Here is a 12,906-nt window from a genome sequence, read left to right as displayed (position 1 = left end):
ATCTACATGTGATTGTAACACACACACACACACACACACACACACACACACACACACACACACACACACACACACACACACACACACACACACACACACACACACACACACACACACACACACACACACACACACACACACACACACACACACACACACACACACACACCACAGAAGCGCGCAAGAGAGAATAACTGACGCACTAAATGCAACACACTTTAAATGAATTTATAAATTTACTTGCTATAAAAATTGAAGATACTCTTTTTATTAGTATTTTTATTTTATTACAAAGCAATCTCATCTTTGTGGTAGACTTCGAGACATTAATAAAAAAAAATGAAGGTTCTGAAAAATACAAGAATCATGGTGATTTCAATTAGGAGCCGAGAACCTTCTAGAAAATTCGATACTCAGCCATTGAGGTTTTTAAATGGAGGCGTATGAACACGTTTAATTTCTTTCTTAGGAGAGTTGATAATGAGACGAGTTTTGTAGTTGCATTTTCAGTGTTTTTGGAATGTTTTATATTACTTCTATTGCAGTTTCTACGATTATTGTCTTTGTTTATGTAGTGTAGTTTATGTTTTCTCTCCAAGTACTTAGAGTTTTTCTTAGAATAAAACATTATTATCTGTTGCTGAGATTGTTGGATTTATTTTACCATACGCTCAACTGGATAATGCAAAACAATATTATGAAAAAAAATACCTGTTTAAAAATAAAATGTTATAATACTTTAATTGCGCCTGCGTTTAAAATGATACGTCTTTAATCATGATTGTTTACCTCCCTGCCTTTCTCCATTGATATCAATATTAGGATATCCAATAGCCAGTCCTGCTTCGATGTAATTTTTCGCCAAGGGTGTTGCATAGGGAGGTGTAGACACTGTTAAATATCCTCCAGTCGCATGGTATCCTATTTAAAGTATTTATGAAGTAAATTAGCATTAGAAAATCTGCAATGAAAAAATTTTAACAATCTAATATTCTAATTATTACAATCTGCAATTATTATTTATTACTAATATATTAACCCATATTGACTCTGATTCTAAAGGTTCCAGAACACATTGTGTAAATTTTTACTTAGTTTCTAATATGATATTTCACTATACAAAGCATACTTACCCGATTCTACTAGTGGAGGATCTCTGTTGTCTTCAGATTTCAAGAAGTAGGGGAAGACATCCTTCCAAGACCAGCCTTTGGCTCCCAGTCTTTCCCAATTGTCGTAATCCTTCCTGTTGCCGCGCACATACAGCATGTAATTGAGAACGCTGGAACCGCCGAGAACCCGACCTCGAGGCCATCGACTGCGCTGCAGCAAGGCAACAGAAATTGGTTTTATTTCGACTCTAGACATAACATTTATCGACAAATAACAATAGTAAATGTAAAAACGATTGATTTTTATACTAGTGAAAGTTTGATTTTTTTTTTTTACACATCTGAGAGGATAATGAAGCTAAGTTTAAAATTTTAATATTCTAAATTATTTCACCTGAAACTACTAAACTTTGAATGATCAATTAAACGATTTAGATTAATAAAATAGCTATTCGATCCAGTTATTTTTTTAAAAAATCAATTCTCTGGAATTCAATTGTTATCATTCAAATAGTCAAATGTTCTTGGGATACAACGGACATTAGACAGTATAGCGTTTCCTCCTTTTCCTCATATGATAACTGACATTCCGGCCAGATGTAACGTTACCTGTTTTCCCACACATATTTAAGTGTCTAAGGACCGACAGTGGGGACCCTCTTCATCATTAAAGTCATTCTGACTGGTCAGTTATTGTATCTAGACATTTCAAAGAGATCCCTCCTATTTTCCATTGTGATGGGATTCCTCAATATATTCCTTATATTTCCATTGTGATGTGATTCCTCAAATCATTTTTCGATCAATCACCATTAACAGTTGATATGAAGTACCGAAGTCAGATGGACTTTAGCTGTGAATTGATTGTAATTAACATGTGTTCAGGAAGTGTCAGCTACAAAGATGGACCATTAACAGACATCCCCATGATTGACTAGAGATCACTGAGGAAGCACTGCTGAGCAGCTATTGGGTGATAATTAACTCAAGTTCACCAATGCGAAAGTCAGAGGCAAAGATCTGACGGAAATAAAAGGCCATTTTTTTTTGTTTGAAAAGAGAGGAGAGGAGAGCAGTGAGAGTCGTGGAAGGAGAGGTTCGGAGAGACATCGGTGTTCGAAGAAGGTAGCCCTGATTTTGTGAGAAGCTCCGTGTAATTTGAGTTTTTGTGTTAGGATTCACCCGATAAAAATCGGTGGATTTCTGAAGCGGCTATCTTGGAGTAGCCGTTTGAGTTAACAGCCTGTTAGCATTGTTTGGTGTTTATTCTCCAAATTGAGGGAGAAGCTATTTCATGGCTAACTTTCAACTGTTGTAGGAATTTTGTAAACAGTATTTACCTAGATGAGAACAAGTTTTTGTGTGCATATATAAGGCTGTACATATAAAGGAATTGTTTGGTTACGCTACTTTCTTATTTGATCGGTCAGGATCAAGATATTACAACGATATTTCTGTGATAATAATGACTTAACTTTAACAAAACGCAGGCATAAGATTTATATAGTATTATACATTTATCCGCTAAAAGTCTGCTATTTTTTGTGCACAAGATATTATGGCAAGTCAATGTAGAATACATTCCAATTATCGTTCGTTTTTAATTTATAAAATAGAACGTAACCATACTCTGCCTTTCAAGCCGAAACATGAAGCTTCTTGAGGTTCTGTCTGATAGGCCCAGTCCACAGGCGTTTGTTGAAGGCTGGCAGCAACGAGGGGTACATCCGTAATTTGATTCTCAGGGCCACCGGCTTCAAGAAGCAGGACTTTGACGTTTGGGTCTTCAGATAGACGACTAGCAACCACTGCACCAGATGAACCGGCACCAACTGGAAGACAAATTTTCATTAGTCCCGAATTCTCTGGTGGTTTATATTCACAGTCATTTTAATCAGCAAATAATAAATCTCCGTTACATTAATAATTAATTTTTTTTTCAATTTTTTGCTGATGCAATTAAATTTTATCTGATTTTAGAAGACTTCAAGCCTAAAAATTCATGGAGGATTTATTTCATTTGCATTCGCTAATTAAAATTTCTTTAATATTTATACATCAAAATTGCGTAATTGTTTCTCTTGGTTCTGATGCCTTGCAATTTTGTGATTAAATTTGCGCGAACAGTTATTATTCTTTGAAAGCGAAATTATGCTAAATATTTTATTTTAAAAGAAACTAATAGATGGCGACACTAGACAATTCAATAAAGAAAGGAGATTAAATCATATCACCGTTACAAAAATTGCAATTTGAAGATTTTTGTTTTTAATATAATTTGACATATTTCCACTTTGTCATGACTGATCCTTGTTTAAAACAATTTGGCAATTGAGTTTCGAATGAAATTCACTTCGAGTAAGCCTCCTTACAAAAGTTTTATTTCCAAGACTTAAGATATTAAAAAAATAGGAATTTATAATGATTTAAGAGAAAGAAAATAAAATTCGACATCAGAAATATTTTATATTCAATAAAAAGTTTAATCTTTAACAAGTATAACCTAAGCATCCGATGAAGCTAAGTCTTTAACCCTTTCGCGACGGGCGTGTAATATATGCGTCACCAACGAACGTCTCTCACAGCCGGGCGTAAAATCCGTGCATTTCTGGAAATCGAATTCATGGGACGGTGATGCTTATGTTCATTTTAAACTCTAGCAACTTTTAAACGCCACTAGATGGCTCCCTATGTCCATTACTTTTGAAATATAGTTTTAGTATCCTGCCCTTCAGTTTGCTCATATTCAGCCTTTGATATTTTATTCATCAGCCGTTGCGGGGGAGGGGGTTAAGACTTATATAAATAAACAGAGCTGGGAAAAATGACGACGTTATGACTTACTTTATTTTTTGTGATTTTTTTTTCAAAGTTAGGCTTAGCGATGCCCCCCCCCGTCCTGTGGGATGTTCCCTTTCGCGTATGCTCCATCTCGTGAGTGCGTCTAGGATAGAGGCTTTCCGTCCCGAAAGGGTTAACAAGTATAACAATAGCATTCGATTCCTTTTTGAGAGACCCACAGGAATTTCCGATTCGAATCCGAAATCACCCGACGCGCGTCTAATAAACCGCGCTCAGGAAAAATTCAAAAAGAACGCGCCATCACACTTTTTTAAAATTACTACAATTATCACATCCTCTCATCCATCTAAAAAATGTTATTCTAGAAAAAAAGAAGCAAGCTTTCTTTTTTTGGTTATTCTGATTTGAATTTATTATGAAATAAGTTCATCTCAACTATGTTGAGAACAGGGTCAAAATTCCAAACAGTTTACCGAAATGCTTTGTTGGAAGATAAAGCCATATTGTTTGTTTCACTAAAGCATCTTATGTTAATAAATGGCTCGTAGCTGGTTTCGGACAAATAAAAATCTTGTTTGGACGCGTGTGTTTTGATTATGCAGGTGATGATAATTCAATAAAGATTAATACTGTGTAAAGAAATTTTTAATCAAATAATTCTGCATTAACCTAATTCAACTTTCTAGATTTTATGTGACCAGCATTTACTGCCTAAATAAATGTCTCAAGTGATCGGATTTTATGGTCCACTTCATTTCAATTCGATTTCGCTTTAATTTTATACCTTTTAACCCTTATCGTGGCAAGATTGTTTTCTTAAAGAAAAGCAAAAAAAAAAAAAAATGTATATAGGTATGTATATATAAAAATGTATATGAACAAACATTTAGGCGTGTGTATTTTATAATAAACATACATATATTTAGGGGTACAAACATAAAAATAAAATAAAACTTACCTTAGATAAACCTGAGCGGCGCATCTTGACGGTTATTTTTCACAACTGATTTAAAATTATGACAGATAAACTATTATTTTTATTTTTGAAGTATAAATAAACGTCTAGAAATGTCATGTGCTTAAAAAAACTAAGTTAAAAATTATTTTATAGTGGTTGTATTTTTTTTATAAAGTTGTATTTATGGTATACTATACAAAATGAACATAAGGGTTAATTGAATGAAATTGATAAAATCTGCACGATGAAACAGGAAGGTTGTCTCAGAGTAGTATTCTAAAAAATATTAAAACCAATAGTATAGCTTGATTGTGACGAATTGCTGGATATGACAGAGGAATTGCGCGACATCAGACGAGTCTTGAAATTAGGAGACGTGTGTCGGTTTTGGTGAGCGTTTCTCTCTTTCATCATATTAAATTTGCCATTTTCATTCATATTTTAAAAGTATACCGAATTCAATGCAATCATATTGTTTTCTCGCAATTTTCTCAGTTTGAATTGCTTGATTAAACCATGCCTTACCATGAAAAAAAAATCAAGTTACTTCTAAAATTTTGTCTTGCCGGCTTGACATATGAAAAATATGTTATATTTTGTATTATATATATTTAACTAATTTTGGAACAGAAAGGCCTATAGGAAAAAGATACTTTAAAAATAATTTGAGTTTATTTTTCCACATGAGGGTATGATTTGAACATGGCAACAAAAGGTGGAACACATCTGTTTCTATGAGAACACAAGAGAGAAAGTGAGAAATATTTTTCTTTTGTACTTTTAATAAGAGATTCTTCTAGGGATTTCTTAGACTTGTTGATTTAAGTAAAGGAATTTTAAGCATCTTTCAAAGGAATGTCGTGGGTGTTAGAGAGTTTTATCCATGTTATTGAATTTTATGAGCTGTATTAGAAATCATTTTTAAGAGTGCGTGTTGGAAATTAAAAGTGTGATTTGGATCAGGTAATAAGAGAAATCTCCGAATAAAATAATATGGGTTAATTTAAAAAAGAATAAAAAAAAAATAGGAAATTAAGATTTAAATTACATTATGGCATAAATACATATGAATTCCCCTCACGCAGAGATGATGTCATCTATCCTGAAATCTTTTTAGGTTCATTTTTTCCAAATTAATTATTACTGATAATGATAAGTTGAGTTAAGTTTGAAATTATGGGCAGTAGAGAAAGATACAATTTAATTTCAATATGTTAATCCGCAGAGCACAAAAAGTTGTTTGGACCAGCTGGAGCACGGGAAAGAAAATTTGGAAAATGACAAAATATTGACAAAAACTGGCAAAAATAAAACGATTTGAGCGTAAAGCAGTGCGTTTCATGTGGCTTCCTAGACCAAAGTAGTTATACTGTGCGGGCGAAGCATAGTTATTCAGAACAAGAGAATGATTATTTTGTTGCTTATTTGAAATTGCATTTCGTTAACGGCACACAATAACATTGTTTGAAATTGTTCACACCGCAAATTTAAATCAGCATATATTTTTAAATATTTTTCAACAAAATATGAGTAATCATGAGAAGAAACATTTCCAGAAATGAATGGATACTATACAATTCGGTGAAGAGAATGATCAATTTCAAACTTCTCCGAGAGAAAACAAGCCAAAATCTGACGATTATTCATTTAAATGGCTCAGCAGATTTTTTTCAACAGCATCAAATTGCTGTAAAAAGAAAAAAAAAATTGTCTTGAATTAAGGCCAACTATAGGCGCCGCAAAGAACATAAGGCCAACCGCAGTCTTTCTTGTTCGATAGATCACAATCAGTTAAGTATTTATATGGTTAATGTAGAGCATCGTAGATTTGATGATAAAAATGAAAAATATTTCACACAAAGCGTGTGCAATTCATATAGCGCAAACAAATACATTATCTGTGTGAATATATTTGTTTTACGTCGCTTTTAACGTGTTAATATTAAAAATATCATTGAAGTATCAGTATTTTTACATTGTATTCAAATAACTTGCGAAATCAACTCCTAGCTTGGGAACGGCTAAAATAGGTTATAGCTTTCTACTCGACGATAAAAACGCTCCGAAATATGAATCTTTTTGTGGACAAACATTGTAACAAGAAGAGAAAAATCCATTATTTCCATGACGTAGTTTTCCGATTCGCATTCTCACGCAGAAAGTTCTGAATGACTCTTCCGTAATCTCATCCTTGGCCTTGATGGAAGCGGTCCAAAATGCAGGTCAGTGGCACGTTGGCTGGAAGCGGTTTTCGTCTGACCTCTAAGGTCGCTCATTGAGATGAAAACTAGATTCTTTTGTGGAAAGGATTGTTAAAGGTTAACACACGTTTAATTTCTTTTTTTTAATCACTTCTTGCTTGAGGCAGATAAGACTTTCCAATAAGGAGTGTGTTTGTACCAGATTTAGTAAATACAAAACATTTAACGATCAATATTTAATTTTGGATTTAATAAATACAAAATGAATTGAATATCTCGCCACGTTTTGAATACTTCAAACTTTAAAGAGGGAACATAAAACTATTCAATGAATTTGTATACAAAATTCCGGTACTTGTTCATTTTTACGGCACCCGGTTTATCGCCAAGCAATCGAGATATATAATAGACGGTTTCATTATGTATAAGAACTTGGTGATCTTGGCGTAATTTTAAAATGGAGGGGGGGGGGGACGTGAAAACAAACAAGGTCCAAAATTACTCAACAAAAGAGTAGGAATTATCAAATTGCCAAAGTAAGCGACTACCTAGGAGCTCACTTAACCTTGGAGAGTATGCGTAAATGTGCTTTCTTTTCATTTATTGTGGTTATTTTCTTGAACATCTTTAAAGTCACACAACATCAGAGTATAATTCTTAGTATTTAATTTTCATGTTTTCAAAGTCGTTTGTAGATTCCCCCCCCCCCACCTCTTCAGTTGAAGTCTTGGCAAACTGTGTATTCAAGTATTTCGAATGTCTTAAAAGAATTTCTTTTTTTTTATTTCACTTTAACCCCCGGGAGGGCACCTCGAAATGAGGATGAGATGGTTCCGGCATGGTGGTTGGATCTCGCCACCCTGGAGGGTACACAAATAGGTGGGGGATCTGACTCCTCCCATCGATGACGGGTCGTACTTCCTTCGGGGAGGGTTGTACTGTGGCCGGTGATAGCTCTTAGGACTCAACCACAGTTCTCACCAATGTCGCTGTTGCGGCGGTCCGGTCATTCAGTTTTATGGTTTAAATCCATGTGCCTTCGTGGCGGGTCGGAGGTTCAGATGGCTAACTTATTATTTCGTTTAAAAAATTTAAATTATATGAAGAGTTTTAAGTTAATTTTTATAAATGTGGACACAGAAACCAAATCTCGGGAAGGCACTCTCAGTTAATATTTTATTTAAATTTGTCGTAATATGAGTTATATTTAATAATAGTGCTAGAGCTATATTTAAAAATTAATAACTTATTAATTGGTTTTGAATTCCTCTATAGTACTTAATCCTGCCACTTGCGGCTGGGGGCCAACCGCCTCGATGAGGCTGTCAGTTCTGTGAATCGACCGGTGTTATGGATAGGTTATGAGAAAGATAACAGTCGGCCACCACAAATCCTGTCAATACTCCTCCTGTTCAGTGATAGCTAGGTGGTCGGCTGTACACGAGAAGAATTTAATCCTTCTTTGCTCAATGGTAGTATACTGTATCATTTACAATAATGAACAACAGTACAAGTTGATTTAGGATGTCTGTCAAGAATTTCACAACTAGAGCGTCAACACGCGTCTTGTTGAAAATAACCGAGAACGAGGAACGCAGTGTTTTTGTAAATGAAATTATTTACGCAATTTTAAGAAATCCAGAGGAAAACTTTGAGCATGTTTATTCAATTTCGTTAAAAGAAATTCTCGAAAACGGGTGAAATGAATTTATTTAAGAAAATAGAACAAAATTAGTAATCAGATGAGATTTGAGGTGAGACTTAACATTGACTCACAGGCCCGTACAAATAAACGTTACGATAATTTTAATTTCAAAACCAAATCTTTCAAGGTTAGAATTAAAACTTTAAATGAAGGTCTAATCAAAATCAAACGTTGAAAAAATATTCTCTGCAAAAACTGCAGAATTTGATAAATTCATAAAATAGTTTAAGTCGTATAGCCCAAATTTTCTTGTAATGGTTCGAGTCTCAAATACTTGTTCTTTTTTAAAATTTTATTCTCTATGCCAATAATTATAATTCATGCGTTAGAAATTTAAATTTACTTGTGTAATGAGTTCTTAATTACTTTAATTTGATTTATAATAATTATTTTCTAATTATTTATGATCGTTTCATATATACTTAAGAACTATTCTTATTAATTTAAATTATTAAAGCAAATGTTATATAAATTCTTTAAATTCATAATTAGTATTACAGAAATTTTTAGATCGCTTTTTATCTTTCATAAGTGATGAATGTAATCCCATTCATAAGATTATTTTTTCAAAGGTTATAAATTCATAAGCGGGATATATTATTTTAAAATTAAAAATACATTTCATATTCATATTTTTTTTAATTAAAAGTTTTATTAATTTGAAATAATTTAAAATTTAGTTAAAATAAGGTCATTTAAAATTTGCTCATTTTAAACCAATGGGAGAAGTCTCTCCAAAGCTCTCTCGCATACTTTCCACTAAAGGTCTTATATTTCTTTCCCCGCATAAAATTTTGCACAAAGTTGCGAATGCTTTGTATGACATTGGTGAACTAATTACGAAATACAGATCTTTGTCATCAATCCAATACTTTTACTGAATTTGTCACATACATATGCATTTCAGATGCCTTTTTCACAATCGACTGACACCAAAATTTGTCACATACATATGCATTTCAGATGCCTTTTTCACAATCGACTGACACCAAAGTTTGTCACATACATATGCATTTCAGATGCCTTTTTCACAATCGACTGACACCAAAATTTGTCACATACATATGCATTTCAGATGCCTTTTACACAATCGACTGACACCAAAGTTTGTCACATACATATGCATTTCGGATGCATTTTTCACAATCGACTGACACCAAAATTTGTCACATACATATGCATTTCAGATGCCTTTTTCACAATCGACTGACACCAAAATTTGTCATACATATGCATTTCAGATGCCTTTTACACAATCGACTGAAACCAAAATTTGATACTGAATTACAATTGTAGCCACTAGATGACATACCAAATTTCTCATTATGTACTCATTTGCTTATAAACGCAATAATTAATAAGGGCAAAGCATTGACCAATAGATGGTCAACCTTTGACAGCTTTGGCTCACAAAATAAAATTTTACTTTTCTAGATTATTTATCTAGCTCTCTACGTTTCGAAGTGATTGAGTTCGCCTGCATTTGATCAGCAAACCAGCCATCCATCCAGACTTACATTGAATGGATTTCGTGCAAAATTCGATTGAAGTCTACTCATTTGGTATTAGGATCATTCACCAAATTTTATCACTCTAGCTCAAAGTGTTTGAATTTCAGGGCTCACAGAGTATTTTTTTCCCTTTCAAAGAGGTTTAAAACGTGGAGATCCGTCAAAATCTTGAAATTTCTTCAATTTTTTGGGTGATTACAATATTTTTTCCACTGCATTTCATATACGAGAAAATAGATATTATACATGTAAATCAATTGTAGAAAAGTGTGCGAGTTGTTTCAAGACAAAAAATCCATCGAAATTCATTTTAAGAAGTAAAATTTTGTCATTTTTAATATCTTCATTTCTATCAAGAACAGTCTATATGGTCTTGCATGACTAAAAGAGTTTTCGAATATTGAAGTTGTCACGAAGACTTCGTGTTCTTCCAAATAAGAGTTAACAATGCACGAATGAATCTCTCCTTGCTTCTTAGTTAAATGACAATTAAAAGAAGTCAAGACTTACTATTTATAAAAATGAATGCGATATTTCTTTGAAAATATGAAACAGATGCGAATTCAGAAAGATACTTTTATTTCATTAATAAACTATAAACAATACTAACCAGAAAAAAGCGCGACTCGGTGCAAAGTTACGATGAGGAGCTTTTAATAATAATTAGCTAATTGATATACCCGATTCTGCTTGGGATTAAAATGCTTTTATGTCAGATTTTTTTCATGTAAAAACAACTTTCTTGCAAAATATACAACCTTTTTACCTGCATTCTTTTTTGTATTAAAATATGAATTGAATTGAACGATTTCTAAAAACTGCCCATAACTAAATTTCACCGTATGTTAATATTTGTCATACAAGTTAAGAAGTCAAGGGCTAGATCTAACATTTTTTCGAAAAAAATTTTTTTTTAATGTATGAGCGATTTCTTGATTATAACTTTTTTCATAGTTTAATTATTTATTCATAATATGCATAAAAACATTCAATAAATTTTTTACTTATTTTAGCATTAGAAATAGTGTCAAAATTTATTGGCGACTACATTGCTCCCTGGATGAGGAATAAAAACAACAACATTTGAAGTTATTTATTCATTATTATTCTTTCATTAATTAAAGTACATAAGACATTTGGTGATTATTATGTCTTGCCATAATGATAGTAAACGATATCAAGAAGTTTACAATAAAAATATTCAATCGTTTATTAAATTTTATTTATTGTTTAGAAAAGTTATTCAATCATACAAGATCTGCATCAGAAAAACCGTCTGGATCAGAAATGCAGTTAATGCAAACAACTGAATTACAACCTATAGAACACATTTCATACCCACATTTTTCAAATTAAACATTCAACTTATTATTCCTCATCTGAGTTGTGGGCTTGGTGGAATTTTGTGGAATCAAGTTCCACTGACGAATCACTGTGTAAATGGACAAGGTGTGCATTAAATCCCCCAGTCATACCGTCCTCCCTCTAGGGTGGCGTGGAAGACCGGAGGAGATTTGTCAGCTCAAGTGCTGTTCTCATCCTTTGTAAAAAGCTAATTTTTGAGGATGCGTATCGATATTTAAAACAAGACTAACTGCTTTAATCAAATGCAAATCAAGATAAAATCCGCAAGTAATAAAATTTTCCTAGAATATTGTTAAAACCGGTCCATTGCCTGATTTCAGATATTTTTTGTTGATTTACAAAAAATATTACGACCAGAAAAAAAGCAACTAAAAAAGCTTTTTAAGACTTTATATAAATAAATAAGTTTTTTTTTAAAATACCATTTAACTTATGTACATAAATGTTATTTCTTTCTTAGTTAACATAACTAGTTTAATTATATTAACTTCCCGTTGTAAAGCAACACTAGGGCTATTTTGGGACGGACCTCGTAATTTTGAACCGCGGTCAGATGACGAGGACGACACCTGAGCTGGCACCCCTCTCCACACCACACCACACTAGCGGGAGGACGTTTGGCATGACGGATTTAACGTGCAACCGACCCCCTTACAGGACGGTTCTTCGGTGGAATCGGGTCTCGAACCTGAAACCCTACGGCTCACAAGCCGAGACCTTACCACCAGGCCACCGCGTCCTAGTTAATATAACTAAAACAGATCACAATTTCTCATTACTTGTTTTTCCTGAACACTCATCATGCTGACGTAATAAGGTCCATCATAATTATATTTTGCTAAAATTCAAATTAAGAATTGTAAAAACCGTGCATAAAGTGCGTGTTACTACTTACCCTTACTATAACTAGCCCCCGACACTCCTACTTTAAATTTTGCTCTTAAATACTAAAGTATAACAAAGGTTGTAATGAACGTTTTGAAACAAATAATTAATTTACCATTAATGAAAAGATGAAAGTAAACTAAAACAATAGTTGTTTCGGATATAAATTTTTAATTATCTGCTTTTAAATTTTTGGTCAGTGTTCTTCCAGAATTCTCCAGTATGTTTTATTTATATGTATTCTTGTTCAAAATCCTCTACATATATTCAATTATTAATTCAGTTTTTAAAAATTAATAAAATTTTTTTAAAAACCACAAATTAACGAAATGAAATATCATTGAAAGTGTAAATATTGATTTATAAA

General features: G+C 32.9%; 1 protein-coding gene across 1 annotated transcript in view; it reads right to left on the bottom strand.

Annotated features, from left to right (window-relative positions):
* The window catches only part of LOC129963882 (glucose dehydrogenase [FAD, quinone]-like), a 41,351-nt gene that overhangs the window by 13,085 nt on the left and 15,360 nt on the right, over window positions 1-12,906 (bottom strand). The window contains exons 2-4 of the mRNA XM_056078466.1: window positions 2,742-2,944; window positions 1,134-1,323; window positions 790-921 (exon numbers count right to left, since the gene is read on the bottom strand). Coding sequence (XP_055934441.1) covers window positions 790-921; window positions 1,134-1,323; window positions 2,742-2,944 — 525 coding nt within the window. The remainder of the gene's footprint in view (window positions 1-789; window positions 922-1,133; window positions 1,324-2,741; window positions 2,945-12,906) is intronic.

Source organism: Argiope bruennichi, chromosome 3, assembly GCF_947563725.1.
Source record: "Argiope bruennichi chromosome 3, qqArgBrue1.1, whole genome shotgun sequence".
NCBI classification, from domain to species: Eukaryota; Metazoa; Arthropoda; class Arachnida; order Araneae; family Araneidae; genus Argiope; species Argiope bruennichi.
The sequence above is the reverse complement of the archived record's forward strand: the minus strand, read 5'-3'. Positions and strand labels throughout refer to the sequence as shown.